The sequence below is a fragment of the Octopus bimaculoides genome, chromosome 1 (assembly GCF_046866305.1).
Source record: "Octopus bimaculoides isolate indiv1 chromosome 1, ASM4686630v1, whole genome shotgun sequence".
NCBI classification, from domain to species: Eukaryota; Metazoa; Mollusca; class Cephalopoda; order Octopoda; family Octopodidae; genus Octopus; species Octopus bimaculoides.
The window spans coordinates 121,014,325-121,035,408 of record NC_142928.1 but is presented as its reverse complement, the minus strand read 5'-3'; the positions used below and the strand labels follow the sequence as shown (position 1 = coordinate 121,035,408).

Genomic DNA, 21,084 nt, shown 5'->3' with positions numbered 1-21,084 from the left:
GGTCAAGCAACCATGTAAAGGATTCTTCATTAGCTTAACGTAATAATTGTTTTGTGCAGGAAGTAAACCCATGTTGCTTGCATGGAGAGTTCTCTATCAATGAACCACTGATATGTAAAAATAAAGTTATACATGTTCATATGTAGGAAAATATAGGAAGTCAATAAAATTTCATAGTTGAATAAAATATCTACCATGTTTTATGAGTTTAATATTATCTTATATTTTTTACTTGTTTCAGTCATGAGAGTGCAGCCATGCTGGAGCACTTAGCTGAAATGTTGCACATCGGCTGTCAATAAACTCAATCCTTCAGCATTTAAACCAGCCAAGATATTCTACCTGTTTTATGTTAAAACTGGCCAGATCTGATTTCTTACACAGACATTCTAAAAAACTAACAGTGACCCCATCAAAATCTCATAGCTACAAGATAATGCATTATCAATTCAAAACAATGTAAATAAACAAGCATTACTTTTGACAGAATAAGATGACTGCTAAAGGGTTAACTATATAAATGAGCATATGAAGCATCTCTTGAAATTAACACCCTAATTAAGTTAATAGGAAGGAGCCTCTACATAGTTACTCAACCTACAATATGCTGATGTAATATTTTTCAAATAATGCTGTCATTTTAAAAAGAGAAAATACATCAGATAATGTACTTCCAGATTCACTACAATTGGAAAAAAAGAGGAAGGTAGTCATGGCTGAAGTGTTTTTGGTCAGGACTGACCTGGGACTAAACAACAAAAAGCTTAATTCAAAAGAGGTTACATACTCTAGTTCTTCATTCTTTTCTTCAATCATTCCAGTTAACTTTCGAGAGATTTTTGCTTTTTCTTCACTAAAGAAAAGAAAAAAAAATCAATTTCATCTTATATCTGTAGCTCATGAAGTTATTTAGTATGTTTTTTTTTGTTTTTTGTTTTTTTTTTCATTTTCAGTTCCGATGTTTAAAAAATTCTTCAAAGATAAGAATAATGTGATACCTTAAATTGGTTAGATATCAAATATATTGAATGAGAAGTTTTTCTTTATTGAAAATCTCTACTGTAAGAAGTTATGAACTATCCAGGATTGAAATATTTACTAACCTTAAACAGAAAAGCATGCCTTTGTAATGCTCTTGCTAGATTATAAATACAGTCAGCATGAAGATATTGGATATTGTGCTCTTCATGAGTAGCCATTTCCTTGTTATTTATGTGTTTTTGCAAAATTTTGCTTTTTATATATTCTAAACGTCTTGCGAAAAATGTGTACAATCGAGTGAGTGAGTGAGTGAGTGAGTGTGCGCGCGCGAGTGCGCGCGCGAGTGTGTGTGTGCGCGTGTGCGCGTGTGCGCGTGCGCGTGTGCGTGTGCGCGTGTGCGTGTGCGTGTGTGTGTGTGTGTGTGCGTGCGTGTGTGCGTGCGTGTGTGGCATGCTTATGTTGTTGAGCATGATAGTTTGTCATAACAGATGCTTACAAAAGAGATGGTGGCTTTAAAAGACACTGAATTTTTTTTTAATCAATTATTTGAGGCCAGATTGTTTAGATGACTGAAGTGGAATTGTAGTAGTTATGCAGCTATGCCTGTTAGGGTGTTAACCATAGTATTGTCTGTGTATGAAGTTTAGTAAAGATGTGTATGTGTGTTTAGTAAAGATGTGTATGTGTGTTTAGTAAAGATGTGGGAACATCATCAAAGCATCTATTAAAAAGAGTGGATGGAAGGGAGGTTCCATTTGAAATAACATTTGCCATGTTGAGAGAGGTCAGGTGTGTAAAGAGCAAATAATATCTTGAGATAAGGTATTGCAGTTAGCTCGATAAGATAGGATTGTTGCTATTGTAACATTCATTTTGTTTTGTTTTTATATCTATATTGCTTTTGTACCAGAATATAATACTCCGTTAAGAAGCTGTAGCTGGAATATAGATTATGGTGAGACAGATGGAGGGACTGATGACAGTATGTGTATGCTTAAAATGTTTATTTTGTGGTGTTAGTTCTTATGCTTGCTTTTCTAGTGTTATCTTAAAATGAAGCACAAACCAAAATCATCTTGGAAACATCAAAAAAGAAAAAAAAAAGTATACCAGATTGGCACGTTTGGAGTACTGATCACAGAAATTTTTTTTTTCTTTTTTTTTTCTTTTGCAATACAGTAAACAACTACCAAGGAGTTTTTAAATTAGCCTCACATACAAAGATACATATTGAAGCTGTACAAATATTTAAATGGATAAAAGGTATTTTATACATACACACACAGAAAGAGAAGTGAAATGAACAGCAACAAACTCAATGCATTCATATTTATAATCTATTTCTCATAAAACACCAAAGTCAAAATTAATATTTATATTTACAATAAAAGATATCCTCCCACACAATGTTATAGAACATTGAGAAAATGATAATACATGAACAAGATTAAAAAGAAAATGAATCATCATCATCATCATCATCGTTTAACGTCCGCTTTCCATGCTAGCATGGGTTGGACGATTTGACTGAGGACTGGTGAAACCGGATGGCAACACCAGGCTCCAGTCTGATTTGGCAGAGTTTCTACAGCTGGATGCCCTTCCTAACGCCAACATATATATAAATATAAAAATAAAGGTGAAGGAAGAAGTGGAACGATTTGTGTTATGCATGTCAACTAACCTGTAAAGTGATGCTGCTTCATGGGCTTCTATTGGTACAAGTTTTTGGAAGATATCTGGGCCAGATATTTCTGGGTCATTGGGATTAAAAGGAATTCCTTTAACTAGTGATGCACCTATAAAGATTATAAAAATATATACATTCACTATTTCATTTAATATTCTCCAGATAATGCATGCATGCAGTAGATATATTAGCCTGTTTGACAACTGTTACCATAGTAATTTTGTTGGCATTCCGTCGCTTACGACGTTGAGGGTTCCAGTTGATCCGATCAACAGAACAGCCTGCTCATGAAATTAACGTGCAAGTGGCTGAGCACTCCACAGATACGTGTACCCTTAACGTAGTTCTCAGGGATATTCAGCATGACACAGTGTGACAAAGCTGACCCTTTGAAATACAGGTACAACAGAAACAGGAAGTAAGAGTGAGAGAAAGTTGTGGTGGAAGAGTAGAGCAGGGTTCGCCACTATCCCCTGCCGGAGCCTCATGGAGCTTTAGGTGTTTTCGCTCAATAAACACTCACAACGCCCGGTTTGGGAATCGAAACCGCGATCCTATGACCACGAGTCCTCTGCCCTAAGCACTGGGCCATTGTGCCTCCACACCATAGTAATTATACAGGGGTTATCATGATATATGATGTGTAGATGGAGCAAATGTTGTACCATCAGCAGTTTTAATTGAAGCCAACTAAGCCAAGACTCACTAATCACAGATAATTACATCATAAACACATATGAATATGTACACACACACATACACACACACACAAAGGCAATTATGCAGAAAAATTGCATACATCAAATATATTAAATGCAAAATATAGATATATGTATACATGCAAAATGGGAGAAAGTAAAAAGTCTCCACCTTCTGCATGCATACATATTCTGTATTTAATACACCCAATTCGTTTATCTGTATACTTGCCACTATACCCACAGAGCTTAATCCTCTTATAGCCTTTCTTTACCTTGACGAATGATCCCCTGTAAAGACATCAGAGTCTAAGCTTTAAAGTTTTGAGCACTACTAAGTGTCTTCTATACAGAGAATCTCTGGATTTCATCTGTGAAATATGTATGTATGTATGTATGTATGTGTGTGTATTGAAACAAAATGAAATAATGCAGAGGCTTACAATGTGAAGAGATTAAAAAACTCATTACTACTTTTCTTCTGTAGATGGATGAATCACTCAAAATATATAATGAATTAAAAGCTCATCAATTCTTTCTTCACATTATTTCTTTGTTCTCTTATCTCACAATGTTTCAAGTGAACTACTATGCCCATATATATATTTTTTCTCCTCAGATGTTTATACCATGAAGTAAATAAAAAAAAAACCACAAATAAACTGATCAACAAGTGGGAATTAACAGGAAAGATGGAAATATATGCAGGAATGATAGGAACAAAATGTAGTGAAAAACGTTTAATGGTTTGTATGAGCCAACAATTTGTTACATATTGCATTCTCAACTATGTTGAAGATGTTGGATACATGAGAAACAAAAATTTTTTCTCTTTATTTCAGGATGGATCTCATAATTACTATCAACTATTTGAGCATACTTAAACAAGTAGTGATAAAAAAAATGCTGTGTGAATGACATCGCTCTAAATTTGTCTACCACTGTGATCCTGTGAACCTTGCACCTGCTTCAAACTAGTGAGAAGTTTGTGCCTGTTTTGTTTTTTTGTTGTGAGCTTTATAATTTTCTGTCATGTGCATAATATATGCACAAGCACACTCACAGCTGAAAGCTACATTTGATCTTTTAAAATTTATTTCTAAATACTAATGTTGTTGTTTGTTTTCTTTGTTGGCACGACGTCGAGGGTTCCAGTTGATCCGATCAATGGAACAGCCTGCTCGTGAAATTAACGTGCAAGTGGCTGAGCACTCCACAGATAAGTGTACCCTTAACGTAGTTCTCAGGGATATTCAGCATGACACAGTGTGACAAGGCTGACCCTTTGAATTACAGGTACAACAGAAACAGGAAGTAAGAGTGAGAGAAAGTTGTGATGAAAGAGTACAGCAGGGTTCGCCACCATCCCCTGCTGGAGCCTCGTGGAGCTTTAGGTGTTTTCGTTCAATAAACACTCACAATGCCCGGTCTGGGATTCGAAACCATGATCCGATGACCGCGAGTCCACTGCCCTAACTGGGCCATTGCGCCTCCACTCTAAATACTAATGAACAAGGAGGAATGGTAGGAAAAAGAAACGAAATGGAAATGTTAAATATGACCGACAAAAACAAATTATCTAGAAATTAAGTCTTTCACTCAAAGTGGTTCATACAAAGTCTGAGAGGTCAATGGATCTGTGGTGATCAATAAACTTCTGATAGAGAGCTACAAAGTTCAGGAATCAATAATATTAAAATTTAAAAAATTATGTATAATCTAGGAAGTTATGGTGCAAGAAAGCTCTTAAATCAAGCAGCCTTTCTGCATCATAAAGGAAAATATATAGCAGACAACTTGTTCATAATTTGACAACTTTCCTATGCAATGAAGGCACAAAATAACTGAAAATATTTTCAGCATTTCCTCTTATCACACCTTTCATTTTTTTTCTAATAGAAATATATTAAATAGATTAACAAAACCACTATATTTCTTTGCATTCTTACTATTCAGATCTGATGAACATTAGTTAAAACTAAGTGTGCAAAAATCAAATTCCATATATTTTTTTTCCTGTGTGTATAATACACACATAAACATGTAGATATAAGTGCACATTATATATAGATATGTGTGCGTGTATATATATATATATTATTATATTAGAGGAAAAAGGACAGCAAAAACCAAGGTAGGACAGGTATCTCAACTCATAATATTCAATGGGGGTAAGGTGAATTTGAAGTCTTACAGCTGTTTCTGGGATATCCAAAGTGATAGACTAGCATGTCTGTACACTGGGTGTTCCATCATCAGAGACAAGATATGTATGATAGATCTAGACAGTGAAATTCAGTTTATAAGGAATAAAATAGTAGATAGAAGAATACACACAGGAGAATAAAGTTCAACGTCTTCCATAGGGAATGGAGGTTGGTCTGTAATTATGCGAAGGTATAGGCCCTTTAGGTGTAATCCCAGGCAGTAGTTTGAATGTTGTGTTCATGTTGAAGGCACAGAATAATATATATATAGTGCAGAGATGATTGTGCTTCCCCACCACATGGCTCCGGGTTCAATTCAACAGTATGGTACTTTGGGCATGTGCCTTCTAAGGGCCAATCTAAGTTTTGTGAGTGGATTTGGTAGATAGAAATTGAAAGAAGACCATCATACATTGAGAGAGAGAGAGGTAGGTAGGTGCGCGCGCGCACCCCCACCCCCACACACACCCCCACACACACACAGTTACTGCCTCATTACTTTGGCTGTTACGGTTGTGGGTGGCAATCAGTATCCTTTTCCATTCTTCTATAAGCGCGCACCAAACACTATCCAGCATTTCCTCCTGGGCCATTTTGAGGGTTTGCATTTTTATTTTTGCCTTTTTAGCAATGGTCATAATTTCAACAAAATCTGTCAAATATCGGTGTGTCTAGTTGACAGCAGTGGCAATTTGGGTGTCTGCAGCTTTGAATGAGGTGTAGTTGTACACGTTTCTTACTCTGTGCATGTATGGGGTCTAATTTTGTTACAGTCTGTATTTAACGTTTAACTACAGGGTTGAGCTGAAGACACTATGATAGTAGCAACAGTTATTAGGCAATTGACTAATAAACTATGGAATGAAATTGAATACTAGTATATACAAGGCATTTATATAAAATTCATTTCTTTGTAAAACATTTGGCTGCAAAACATTTGACTGAAAAATAAATTTTTCAAATTAAGTGTGTTATACATATATTACTGATATATGTTTTTGGAATTCCCAGTTCAATGGGGCAGCTACTATACTTCACTCATAGGGGCTGTGGGTTTGAAGTTCAGTTATATGCATTTTTCTGATATGAAAATAAGGATGTAGTGTAGCATATTAAGATTTGCTAACGTGTTACCAACAGTCATTTGGTCACACCAAATGATATAGATTATCTCTCCAATTTTGTTCCATAGCTACGATTATTTTAAATACATCATGCATTATGCCCACCTCTTGTTCCGAAAGACCCCTGAGTAGGGAACAGTTCTCAAAAACTACTCAGAGTGCTAATATCTAAGGCTTCTTTTACACCATGTCAAGGGGCCCACATCATTTACAGCCTTATGTATGGTTGATAACACAGTATGTCAAACATATCACCAGGCTTGCCATCTCAGAGGTCTTCTAGATGATGATGCACACTGGGATGTCACTCTGACAGAGGTACAAATGTGCAAGTCTCCTATGCAACCGAAAAACCTCTTCTCCATCATGCTGGTGAACTGTGGATTGTCATACCAAAATCAACTTCTTCAAAGAATTCAATATCAGTGGGTACATCTTATAGAGTTACTACCTACTCCTTTTCTACATACTGAGCAGGGCCATCTACCTGAAGAGGTTTGTGTTTTATCTACCTTCCTACTTATTAGGATTTTGGTTTTAGCTAGGTTGACTCTAAGGCCCTTCAATTCTAGACCTTGCTTCCACACCTGAAACTTCTCTAGTTCTGATAGTGACTCCGCAATTAGGGCAAGGTCATCAGCATAGAGGAGCTCCCAGGGGCAACCTGTCTTGAACTCCTCTGTGATTTCCTGGAGGACTATGGTAAATAATAGGGGGCTGAGGACGGAACCTTGGTGGACCCCTACCTCTACCCGGAATTCATTGCTGTACTCATTTCCAACCCTCACCTTACTAGCAGCATCTCTGTACATGGCTCGCACAGCTCTCACTAACCATTCTTCTATCCCAAGTTTCCTCATTGACCACCAGATAAGGGATCGGGGGACCCTGTCAAAGGCTTTCTCCATGTCAACGAAAGCCAGGTACAGAGGTTTATCCTTAGCTAGGTATTTCTCCTGCAACTGTCTCACTAGAAATAAGGCATCAGTAGTGCTTTTACCTGGCACGAACCCAAACTGCATCTCATCTAAATTGATTCGCTCCCTAATTAGTTGGACTATGACCCTCTCTGTAACTTTCATAACCTGATCTAACAGCTTGATGCCTCTGTAATTATTTGTATCTAAAGCGTCCCCTTTACCTTTGTAGCAGTTGACTATGATGCTGCTACACCAGTCATTGGGTATGACTCCTTCGTGTATCACCTGGTTCGTAATACGGGTGACTAGGCTATAGCCAACACTGCCAGATATTTTGAGCATCTCTGCAGTGATTCCTGATGGGCCGGGGGCTTTCCCGGTCTTCATACTCTTAATTGCTTTATCTACCCTGGTACTATCAACTCGGATAGCTGGTCCCTCTATTGGGTCGACATACGGCAGGCTCTCTTTCTCCCATTCATTCTCTTTATTAAGCAATCTATCGTAGTGGCATCTCCAGACCTCTTTCTTTGCATCCTCATTTAATGCAAGCGTACCATCATCCATGCGAACACATTTCTCTCCTACAACATCACTATTCTCTCTCCTACACTGTCTTGCAACCCGAAATACCTCGAGTCTTTGGTCCTCACGGCGCAGAACATTGGCAAATCTTTCCTTATCTGCTTCCCATCTGGCTAAATAAACCTGTCGCCTAGCCTCCCTTCTGGCACATTGGTACAATTCCCTGCTACCACCGTTCTTTCAGTCCTTCCAAGCCTGTTTCTTTTGTCTAATAGCCCTGTCTACCTCCTTGTTCCACCACCACGTTACTCTGGGTCGGGAGGGGACCTTACACCACCCACAAATCTGGTCGGTGGCTTTCAACAGGTTGTCCCGCAGAAATCTCCAATTGTCTTCCACGTTGTATGATGCTATATCCCCTTCTATTTCGTTAAATGCTTCAAGTAACTTGTCTCTAAGTCTCTGTCCGTTTGCAGGGTCTTTAAGCTTCCACACCCTTCTTCTCCAAGCCTGTCTAATTCTGGGCACCCATTTTGCCTTGATCCCAAAGTCGCTAACTACTAATGTTGTGGGGTACATTCTTCGCCAGGGTAGGTTTTGGCATTTATAAGCCGCCCTCTTTCCCTATTTCTGGCGAGGATGTAGTCGATTTGGCTAGAGTGTCTGCCGGAGCGGTAGGTGACTAGGTGACATCCAGCATTTAAGTAAAGCTACTGTGATATCAGTAATTTCTTGTGAAGTAGTAGTAAGAGGAAGAGAAGGAGCATAGACAATGTTTTAACAAATGTTAACATGAACGAGATAGATAAATGACACTGAAGAAGTAACAAAACAAAAAATATAAAGTAATATAAGCTTTTTCATGAAATCTGCAGTTAAATGTTGTCATAAGTTGCCTCCCTGACCCCAGCAGAAAAATGGAAAAGGCTTTGCCCCAGGGGATGGCAAGAGAGTTGCACTGAAATAATCACTGACTCATGGGGCTCATACTTATGGACAGCCATCTCCACCTTGATAACAGGGAGCAGGGATATGGTACAAGGGCCAAGTGCTGGAGGTCTCAACTGCCACCGGCTCAACCACTAACAGTTCACTTTTCTCAGCCTGATAAGCAGCATAGCCTGGGCTGGTAGCTGACTGCACCAAGTTGCTGCTGGAGACAGTGTTACAGCACATGGTATCCCAAATGAAGGGTCTGCCACCACAGAAGGTACATTTTGAGAAGCTTGAAAATGTGCAGATTCTCAACTGAATTGCTTCAGTTTTCAATATCACAAAATAATAATAATAATTCTCTCTACTATAGGCACAAGGACTGAAAATTTGAGGGAAGGGATAGTCAATTCCACTGACCCCAGTACTTAACTGGTACTTATTTTATCGAGCCCAAAAGGATGAAAGGCAAAGTCAATCTTGGCAGAATTTGAACTCAGAATGTGAAGGCAGACAAAATGCCACTAAGCATTTTGCCCAGCATCCTAATGATTCTGCCAGCTCATCAGCTTAATCTATAATATATTGATTGAAGTGGTGCAGGACTGTGTCCAGTTTATTCCCCCACTTCCACGTTATTAAAAGTCATTACTTTGAAGAAATTATAAATGAATGTTAAAAAATTTTTAAATTATAAAGTTTATTTGTCTATTAAACATAAATTATAATGCTTAATATTACAAGATTCGCTTCTGTTTTGAATGCCAACTTCCATTTGAATTCCATAGGTAAACAAATAGTTTTTTCTTCACATTCATAAAAAATATAATAAAGCAAAAAACAAAAAAAGTGAATCATTTTTAACTGTATTAAGTAATGCAAAAAACAACAATCTCTATCTATAGAATCAAGTTTTCAAATTGTGTTAGACTGGTCATGCTGGGGTAACACCTTGAAATTATGGTAAATTTGGACAAGCACACCTGCATGCAGTTCACTAAGGAAAAAGAAACTTTGGATTTTTCACATGGAATCAAGTACCCTGATCTTGTAATATGCTGCAAACCCCTCATTTTGGTTTGGAAAAAAGGAGTGGGTGGGAAATCGGAACACCCCCTTCCCGGAATTATTGGAAAATGTTTTTTTTTTTCCATTGAATGAATTACAGTAATCTAATATGCTACAAAACACTGTCCAGAAAACGGGGTGGAGTGGAACCCTTGGAAATTTCACACACTCACACCCCTCCATTTCATGGGGAAAACTTTTTTTTTTTCGGTTTTTTTTCCTTTGCAAAGGGAAAATGATTTTAATATATAGAATACTCAATACCATTTCAATATATTCTGCAATCTGGGATTAATATATCCAATGATTTTAAGAGGCATGAAAAAGATATTTTGTTTTATTACACTCATTTGTTTCTCGCGCACGCACGCACGCACGCACGCACGCACGCACACACACACAAACACACAAATTCTGCAAGAGATACGTTCTCAAGAGTCACTGGAATGCGGTCACGCTGGGACACACCCTTGAAAGATTAAGTTGAATAAATCTTTATATTAATAAAAATTTAGAAAAACAATTTTAGAAGAATTTTGTTTCATTCTTTATCTCTCCTGCCCAGACTTTGTTATCACTAATTTCTATAACTTTAGCATTTTCACTTATTCTTTTCAAACTTGTTTCAATTTTCAATCTTATGTAATCAACACTCAAGAATCTATTTCTGCAAAATGTTATCTAAAAAATGGGTAAAGAAAGAAACAGCTAAAACAAAATTTTCCCCATGAAATGGGGGATGGTGAAATTTCTGAGGGTGAAAAAGGTATTTTGTGACATATTGGGAGGTTACTGTAATGAAAAACAAAAAGCACTTTCCAATAATTCTAGAAAGGTTCCAATTTCCTTCCCACCTGAACACTTTTTTTACGAACCAAAATAAGGGGTTTGCGGCATATTAGGTCAGGGTACTCGATTCCACGCAAAAAATCCAAGGTTTTTTTTCTTAGTGAACCATGTGTAAATTGCCAGATCCCGAAAATGTGAATATTGTTCTACAAGCTGAAAAGAAGGTAAAACCCACTGATTGTGATTGTCGCACATACAATCTTCCCATGGCATCTGAGATTGCTATTATTCAACCTGATACAGCATTAGGTCTCTTGGGTGTCATTCTTCATAAAAGAGATGGTGGTCTTCAGAAGATTCATCAGTTGCACTGTTCTTATGATCCTCCGCATTATGGGTTACCGTTTCCTTGGGGGAATGATGGGTTTCAGGTTGGTTTGAAAAGGATTGACAACCACACATTCCCACCCACTGATTTCTACTGTTATTGGTTACAGGTTAGGCAAGGTGACTGTAACATTATCATGAAGAACAGTGACACATGCAACAATATGCTGTAGATGCCCAGGCAAAAATAGAACATTGTCACCTTACTTGGGCCCAAAATAATCAAACCATGATACAAGCTAAAAAGTATAAGGAGGGTTTGAATGATGTTGTGGCTGAAGGAGATTCAGCAAATGCAAGTGGTAGAATTGTTCTTCCACCTTCAATCTATGGTTCCCCTCGCTTCTACAAGGAGTTCTTCCAGAATTCAATGATTGTGGTTCAACACATGGGAAAGCCATCTTATTTCATCACAGTAACAATCAACCCTAACTGGAATGAAAAAGAAAAGAGTCTGCACCCCAGTGAAGAATCTAAGGACCATCCTGATATTTGAACAACAGTCTTCAAGATCAAGTATGACAGCCTTGTGGATGATATAATAAACAAAATGTCTTGGGAAAATTAGTGGCTCATTCTGCCACAATAGAGTCGCAGAAACAAGGCCTCACTCATGCTCATATTCTGTTGGTAATGAATGAAGATAGCAAGTCCAAAACCGCAGATGCCATTGATCAGATGTTTACTGCGAGATTCCTGATAAAGTGACTAATTCAATTCTTAAGATCATTACATCCTGCAACATTCATGGCTCATGAGGCCAAGCTAATATGATGTCTTCATGTATGGAAGGGTTAGGACAACACCATTACTCTAAAAGTTATCCTAAGGTATTCAAACAAGCCACATTTGTTGCCAAAAATTCATTTCCTGAATATAGGAGGGATAGACAGCATGGTAATCATACAATCCAACTTAAAGGTAAAAAATTTACTGTTGATAATCATTGGAATATTCCATACAACTCTTTCCTGTCATTGAGATATCAGTGCCACATCAATTGTGAGGCTATCCACAGTGTCAAAGCTGTTAAGTATTTATATAAATACATCACGAAAGGATCAGACAAAATCACTTTCACTATTAAGGATGATCAAGGTAATTATGTCCATGCCAAAAATGAGATTGAAACTTATATTAATGCACAGTACATCTCAGCCAGTGAAGCATTCTGGAGAATTTATAAATTTCTATTACATCATTGCAAACTTCCAGTTGAGAAGCTGCCTTATCATTTACCTGGGGAACAAATGGTAGTGTATCAACGAGGACAGGAAGAAAGTGTCGTTTCTAGGGGATAGAAACTAAGCTGACTGAATATTAGAGATCCAATGGCAAAAAACATTGTATATTAATATATCAAAATATTTTACCTGGACAGACAAAAAGTGGCAAAGAAGAAAAAAAGGGGCATCTAAGCAATTTATGGGTGAATCTCTTGGACACATTCCAACAATATCTCTAAGTAGACATCAGTCTGAGTTGTATTACCTAAAAATGATCTTACATCACAAGGCTGGATCAACTTTATACAAATATTTGGGGACAATTGATGGAATTGAATTTCCAATATTCCAAGAGGCATGCAGGAAACTTGGTTTGTTAGATGAAGATGGAGAGAAAGACAAAGCTATGGAAGAGGCCTTATCCATTACATTTGGACATCAGCTATGAGAGATCTTCTGCACCATATTGTACTGCATACCAAATGATCCTCTGCAGTTCAGGGAGGAATGAAAGAATTGTCTTGCTGAGGATATCATGCATGGACATCAAGAGCAAAGCATGCATTTTGTTCTACAGAAGATCCAACAAAGACTTCAACATGAGGGCTAGGACATCCATATCAACTATGGACTTCCTAGGCCAGACCCAACTATTGTTGTCACACCAGAACTCAATAGAGTACCTATGGGCGAAACTGATTTTAATACACACCAACTGCAAGCAAACAAAGTTTTGCCAACATTGAATCCTGAGCAACTGGTTGTTTTTTTACAAAGTCATCACCCCAGTAAATGAAAATCAAAGTAGAATTTTCTATTTGAATGCAAGTGCAGGTACAGGAAAAACCTACGTCATCAACATCATACTGGATTACATTCAATCTCAAACAAAGATTGCACTTGCAACAGTCATATCTGAAACAGCAGCCACTTTACTTCACAGAGGTTGAACTCTTCATTCTAAATGCAAGATTCCTATCAATGTGACTGCTGAATCAACTTACACCTTCACAAAGAAGGATGTCATGGGTAAACTAATGCAGCAAGCTGACCTGTTAATTATTGAAAAGATAAGTATGGTGCATAAACATATCTTAGAATGCCTTAACGGGAGCTTGCAAGATGCTCAGGATTGCAAAAAGCCATTTAGTGGTCTAACAGTATTACTATCTGGTGACTGGAAGCAAGTTCTTCCTGTTGTGTGTCATGTTGCCACAAATAGTTGAGGCAACTATCAAGAGATATTATCTATGGGACTATGTAGAAACCCTGGCAATGACAACCAGTCCATGTTTATTTAATGCAGGGGAATATGATGGAAGATAGTTTTCAAACTACCTTCTTGATGCAGGAAACAATAACATTCTGAATATAGCAACTTTAGGTGTTTTCATAATTCCTCTACCAAATGAACTTTGTCTGGAATATGGTGATCTGTCTGGACTGTGATTTTGGATAAACAAATCTTCAAGGAAACTACTCAAAGCCACAATGGCTTGCAAACAGAGCCATTATCATTCGAACAAATGAAGCAGTAAGATTGGTCAATGAATTCATGTTCAACAAGTTCCCTGGTCATGAAAGAGTCTACAAAAGCTCCGATACAGTAGATAATGAACTGCAATACCCAGTCCAATTCATCGACAAACTTACCCCATCAGGCTTCCCAACATACATTTTTAAACTGAAGAAAGGCATTTGCATCCTGCTTCTAAAATCTGGATCCTCTAAACAGACATTGCAATGGTAACACTATATCATCAGCTTACATAATCATGTGATTGAAGCTGAAGTGGCTTTGGGGCCCAATGCTAGAACCAGGCTGCTTATCCCAAAGATACCTCCCATCTCAAGACCTTCAGTCCCCTTTCTCCTTTACTTACAAGCAATTTGTCAAACCAGCCTTTGCCCTTACATGCAATAAAGCACAAGGACAGACATTTGAAAAGATAGGTATATATCCACAAACACAATTCTTGGCACATGGTCAGATGTACGTTACATTATCAAAAGTGTCAAGGAAAGAAAATATAAAAATATTAACCCAGATAAATGAATAGGGCACATTTTCTGACAATTGTGTCTACGAAGAAATTCCACAGCGATGTGAAACATTCATTACTCTCTTAATTGAGATGTATTTAAGTTTCTTTTAAATTACTCGGAAAGGGACACTAGAAACACTTAAGTCTATAAGTGAATATAGTAAAACAACAATATAGCAAAACTCAACTCTTCGTATTGGTAAATGTAATTCATTAATTCCCACCAGAGCATCTATTTTCAAATTCACTTAAGCGAAGATTCATAAACATTTTCCCTTGATAGTCTCAACACTTTTCCAATTTTTATTATCTTTTTTAAATGTATCATGGATTACAGAATAAACTATAACAGTCTTTTCAATTCATGTGCATATTGTCAACTTATTTTATAATTTATGTATCATATCTATATGTATATATAATATCAATATGTGCGATACATATACCAGCAGAAAAACTGCCTAGAGGGCAGTTTTTCTGCTAGTAATAATAATAATAGGGAGAGTAACATATCAAAGGAGTTGAGTAAAATTAACAAGTCAATTTTGAGGGCTTAGTGGTTTCTAGAACAACGAGAACATTGCAAACAATTATCCAAATGTTAGGTTAGTGCTGACATGTTTTTGCTTGAATTTTCAATATGGTTGAAACTGGATTTTAGTATATAAATACTCAAAAATACTATTAAGCAAAAGAAACCCACTTAGCATCAATGAACATGGTGGCCTAACGTGTTCAATTAAAAAGCATTTTAGTATCAGATTACATTTTTATATCTAATTTCACCACTGTCTTTGATTTCTAATAATGGGAAATGTTAACATTTGAAATGTTCTTTTTTGTATCTTTTAATCTTATGTTTCTAATTAAAACAACAAAATTGGTTAAGCATCTTCAAACATATACATTTTTTCTTATTGAAAATATGTAGTAAATTGGCTATTTCATTACAGCATCAGATGGAATTCATTGCAATATTTGTTACATACCTCTGTGCTTCAAGATCAAATGCTATCAAGACCAACATTGCCTTTCAAGATCAAGAGATAACATATTAGGATTCTTTTTCTCACCTCTCTCTTTGAGGCCAAGAAAAGAACATTTACATCACAGCCCCCTCCAATCTTTTTTACCACCAATATGGACCAAATTTGAAAAAGAGAATCATTTTTTTAATGAATACATGTAAATTCACTTTTGATTTCACTCTATGAAACTGAGATTACCATACTGTTTTACTGGGTGTATGACTTACTGTTGATCCCATCACAGTAAGTCTGGGAAATCATAAAACGTGCATACGCACAACAATAACATTAATCAAGAAGATTCGAAAGTCTGAGAATCCGCATTCTAGAAAATAAAACCCTAAAAAATATCAGGATAAGGGAAAAAAAATTTTTCAATTAAATAAATCGAAATTACCTTTTACTTCAGGGAGGCATTCTAAATCGGGCACTTTTTCATGATATATAAAATCATTATCTTTCTTAGCTGAATCATATCTGAAAGTAGAAATTTATTTAACAATGATGAATTTCAATACAGAAATGATCACCTTTAAAATGTTTATATATTGCTTTATAGATTAATAGGCCTAAACACCTTAAAGAAATAGGGCAATTAGTTGCTTGGCTAGGGTACTGGACAACTAACCAAAATGTCAGTAGTTCATATTTTGGGATCAGTGCTGCATTGAGTGATCAAGACAATTCTCAACAGCCAAACTCACCAAATTCTAAGTAGGTGCCCTGAATATGTAAACAGCTGGAGGAAATGGGTACACTAAAATTGATAGAATCTCTAAGTTGTTCATTAGCCAGCCACACCAACTCTTCTTATGGGAAAGGGATTTATAAGAGTGTCTTAGTCAGGAAGGGATTTTTCATTTGTTTAAAACTATGAAAATGGCAGACAAGTACCAGTCCTTTGTGTCATTGTGATTAAGAACAGGGTCAATTATTAGATAAATACTTTGAAAACTTGATATATATTTTTATAACAACTTAAAACCTATAAAATCTGTTTGTATACATTTGTCTGTGCTCACAAGCATTCAAATGACTACCTTCATAATGTAGAACTGTTCCCCTGGATATAACTAAAAACGACATCATTATACATTAACTTCATTCTGCTGCCTCCATTTTTTCCAATATTTCCATGCCTATCTTTGCTTTTATAGCTATCACCCTCACTGTCACATCACCTTAACTAAGCTGTTCTCTATGCTATATGTCTATTTCCTCCTACTTTTCATCAAATGCTTCAGTTAGAAACTCTAAATTTCTGTTTGCTGGGTTTTTAAGATTTCATATCTATCTCTTCTAAACAGGCTTGTACATTCTTCCCTTTGCATTCACAAGCATGCTGTTTTCTGCTGAGAATATAAGTAATCTGACTTGTATGCCAACCAGATTAAAAGAGGGTTGGGTGACTGGCTGATTTCTGAAATAAGTGTTGCAGCACATCTAATCATCTGCATCACAAAACTCCAGCAGCCTTGTTCCCCTCTTCATTTCTAGAACCAAAATTGTAACCTCTGTGCATACCCTGGAATTCACTGGGATGCAGCCCAACATGTCTGTTGAAGTCACCAACCACGATAAAGTCATTGTCATCAAAGTAATCTGCAAAAGTGCCAAATAAAGTTGGTCCTTCAGTTTGTCAACCAGCCCAGATTTGGAACCTAGGCAGAAATGTCAGTTGTTTTATCCAAGATTAGTCTTATTTACCCTATGCAATTATATGACACGTGCTGGCACCAAACAAAGCTAAACAGGGTCAAAGATAAGGTTTAAATTCCACTTAAAACAGCTTAATTCACTTACATTACTACTGCCTTTGCAAAAAGCATAAGCTGTACAAATTTATATTCATACCCACCTCTACATACTCTAAGTTTATAAAAACCAACTAATTACATTAAGTTATATTAATCTTACAGCCAGTTTTCTATTGGATGATTATTATGAAATAATGTTTGAAAATCAATATTAATTTTCTTCAAGTGCTGGGACCATGTTAAAGTGCATTCAGTAAATGATTGAGAAACCATTGGAGAATATGCAGAGTTCAGCAAGCTCTTCAATGTGATTAAGAACATGACAACCCCACTCATGTTGAGCTTATAACAAAATGCACCCAATACATTCTGTTAAGTGATTGTAAAGGAATCCAGCAGGAGAAACCATGCCCAAACAGAGTAGATGATTGAGACATGATCCTTTAGCATATCTACAAGAACAATGACTACAAATAAGAACTGACTGAGGCTGCAAACACTTCCCAACCAATGCCAATGCAAAATGATGATGAGGAGGGTGATGAAAATATTCAAAACTGACAACTATGAATATGATTTTTTTTTTTTTTACAAGAGTATATTTGCAAGAAATGTGATAAAACTGAATGTGAATTTGTTCACGTGGATACAATAGCTCAAGTTTGCAATAAATGTGATAAAACTGTTATTTAGGTACTTTTTCTATTTCATAAGCAATTTAATTGAAGAGAAATGGTTGTAAGTAGGAAATGAAACAATGAAAATTTTATATGCTTCAGTAGCATAGTAGATCTTATAACAAACTCTTTGGGGGATACAAGCCAACAAAGGAACCTCCGCACAGTCATTTAACCAACTAGAAAGAAAAGGAAGCAAAAAGAAAAAGACAGTAGAGACTAGTAGAATGATTTTGGCAAAACAGATTCAATACAAAAAAAAAAGTTCACTTACTTGCCTACAACAACATCATATGTAAACTGTAATGGTTCTTGCATGTCATCAGCCTGTATAAAAGATAAGATAATTAGAATTTAAGATTAAAAAGTTTAATGCTAGTGATCCAAGTTAAAAAAGTTTAATTTACTTCATTTTAATTTCTGATTTTTCAAATATCTTATTTAATTCTCCCACTTCAAAATATTTTTGGAACTGTTCTAAAGTAAAAGAAAAATAATTGTGTAACCCCATTGTAAGCCCTGACAGATTAAGCATATGGCTCCAATATATATAAAGGCTCTGAGCTGATGAGGATCATACTGCATACTAACATGCAGTGCTTTATTTTATAAGTGGGGAGAGATGACATTCTACACATGTAGTCACTGGTTCAGGAAGCATGCTGTTTAATTCGAGGTAAACTGGCCAAGGATTAATCAACAGCATTCCTGCATTGACTATCCTGGACTACATTATGTAAAATGTTCTCTTTTCCAAACAGAAAAGTGATTGAGAGATTTGGCTGCTGAGTCCACCATGGTCAAGCAACCATGTAAAGGATTCCTCGTTAGCTTAAAGTAACAATTTTCTTGTCCAGGAAGTCCATGTCGCTTGCATGGCAAGTGAGCTCTCTATCAATGGACCACTGATACTAAAGCGATATGCCTACAGGTTCTGATGATGACCTTAACACAGAAACAATGGCTACAACTGACCACAGTAGCTCTTCTATTCCTAGTTCTGTTAGTATACAACCCAGTATAGTATTTGAGGGTTAAAGGAGGTTATTAATGTTATTGTTGTGCGTATGCTTTTCTAGATAAAGTGAGACAAAGTTTTTAGGATGATGTTATAGTAGCATTCCAGTTTGTGGTTTCAGCCCTAAAACAGACCTATGATCAAAAAGGTATTCCAGTCTTGATCATCACATATTCAAGTACACTACTGTATCTAAGATTTCATCTTTTGCCTTTTTTTTTTTTTTTTTTATAGAGAAATCTGGTTGCTATTTCTGGTAGATTAAGTGATTAAGTAGAGAATCAAAGCTTTCCTACATTTAAGATGATTGTACCCAAAACAATTTTTGACAAGTCTTGCTCGTTTTTGTTTTCTTGTGGAAGTAAGCTAATGTTTGAGAGAAAGTGATTGTTATTTCTAGCAGGTAGAGAAACCACATCGCAGTTCTGTCATTAGCTCTAGTGTGTTGCTTATATTGGGAGTGTGTTTAAATTTATGACATTAACGAGTTTCATATTACAGTCTAGTTATCTTCAAGGCCTGTATTTCTAATGTACAGCTGAGCCTTACAAACGTTAAGTGTCGTGTGTGTGCATGTGTGCGTGTGCACATACATGTACATGCATGTGTGCATATATGTGTACATGCATGTGCATGCATGCATGCATGCACATGTGTATGCATGTACATGTGTATGTGCACATGTGTATGTGCGCATGCATGTGTACGTGTATGTGTGCAAGCATGTGTACATGTGTGTGCATGCATGTATGTGTACATGTGTGTGCATGCATGTATGTGTACATGTGTGTGTGTGTATACATGTATGTGCAGGTATGTGTACACTGGAAGTGTGATTTTATGTATATTATGAAGATTTCTACTATGATTTAGATTGACCTGCATTATTGTAATTAGCAATATCATAATTCCTGCATCATTAATTATAGCATTACAATATAAATAAAGTGGTGGCAAGGTGGTAGAATTGTTAGCATGCCAGACAAACCACTTAGAATTTGAATGTAACGATGAATGAAATACTGCTAAGAAGCTCAACTTTGCCTTTCATTGTTTCAGGGTTGATAAAGTAAGTACCAGTTGATTGCTGGGGTCGGTGTAATTGACTAGTCCCCTCACCCAAAATTTTAGGTATTGTGCAATACAAATATATGATTACAATATAAATATATTTAATGCTGCTAACATTATATTGTAGTATATTTACTTTTTGCATATTAAGGGTACATACACACATTAAACACCCGAGTTAGTGTTGTGTATTTTCTGAGTGTAAAGCATTTGGGTTTTACTGTGCTGTGTATTAGCTTTTTTAGATGCTCTCTCTTAGCTCATAGTATGTTGGTTGTTTCTGCTCATGTATTTATGTAGCAAGATCACTGCTGGAGCAGAAAATTTTATTGTTGGAGGTTTCACATTGTATGTGTTCTAGTGTACTGAGATGTTTCAACTTTATCACCATTTCTAGTGTCTGTATTGTTCAGATAAATTGCTTTATAAGTTTGGTTTCTTTTATTGTTCATTATTTGTGTGTTGTCATTAGTTAACTTCCGTTTTCAGTGTTCAAGCCATGACCTTTCCAAAAAGTGTGGGGGGGGGGGGGCTACAGAGCATTCAAGAATGAATATTATTATGTCACAAGATGGTAGGAAATGGCATTCGAGGGAGATTGTGAAAATGTGCATATCACCACATTTGTGCAATCTCAAAGAAAGAATGAGCAAAGTAAAAAAAACAAAAAGACTTTTCATTTATGTTTAACCCTAGGTCAACCTGATTGAAGGAATTCCAGGCATGACCATTCCATCTTTTTAGGGCTATCTACAACTACATTATCCAACATGCCCTCTTTATTTAAGATAGGTGTGATTCAAAAGATTTAACAACTATTTTTAGCATATTAAATAACCATTTAGAAGCTTCCTCACTAACTCAGGGAAAAGAAACATAGAAAAAGAGAAATGGATTCCTACAAACGTTTGTGATGGTTTTGGAAAAAATAAAAATGTAC

The 21,084-nt window shown here is 36.4% G+C and overlaps 1 protein-coding gene across 2 annotated transcripts in view; it reads right to left on the bottom strand.

Moving 5' to 3' along the window:
• LOC106867958 (tyrosine-protein phosphatase non-receptor type 23) overlaps nt 1-21,084 on the bottom strand; it is a 102,803-nt gene that overhangs the window by 41,453 nt on the left and 40,266 nt on the right. For both annotated transcript variants that reach the window (XM_089357080.1, XM_089357091.1), the window contains exons 8-11: nt 18,330-18,382; nt 16,019-16,098; nt 2,666-2,780; nt 788-853 (exon numbers count right to left, since the gene is read on the bottom strand). In XM_089357080.1, coding sequence (XP_089213206.1) covers nt 788-853; nt 2,666-2,780; nt 16,019-16,098; nt 18,330-18,382 — 314 coding nt within the window. The remainder of the gene's footprint in view (nt 1-787; nt 854-2,665; nt 2,781-16,018; nt 16,099-18,329; nt 18,383-21,084) is intronic.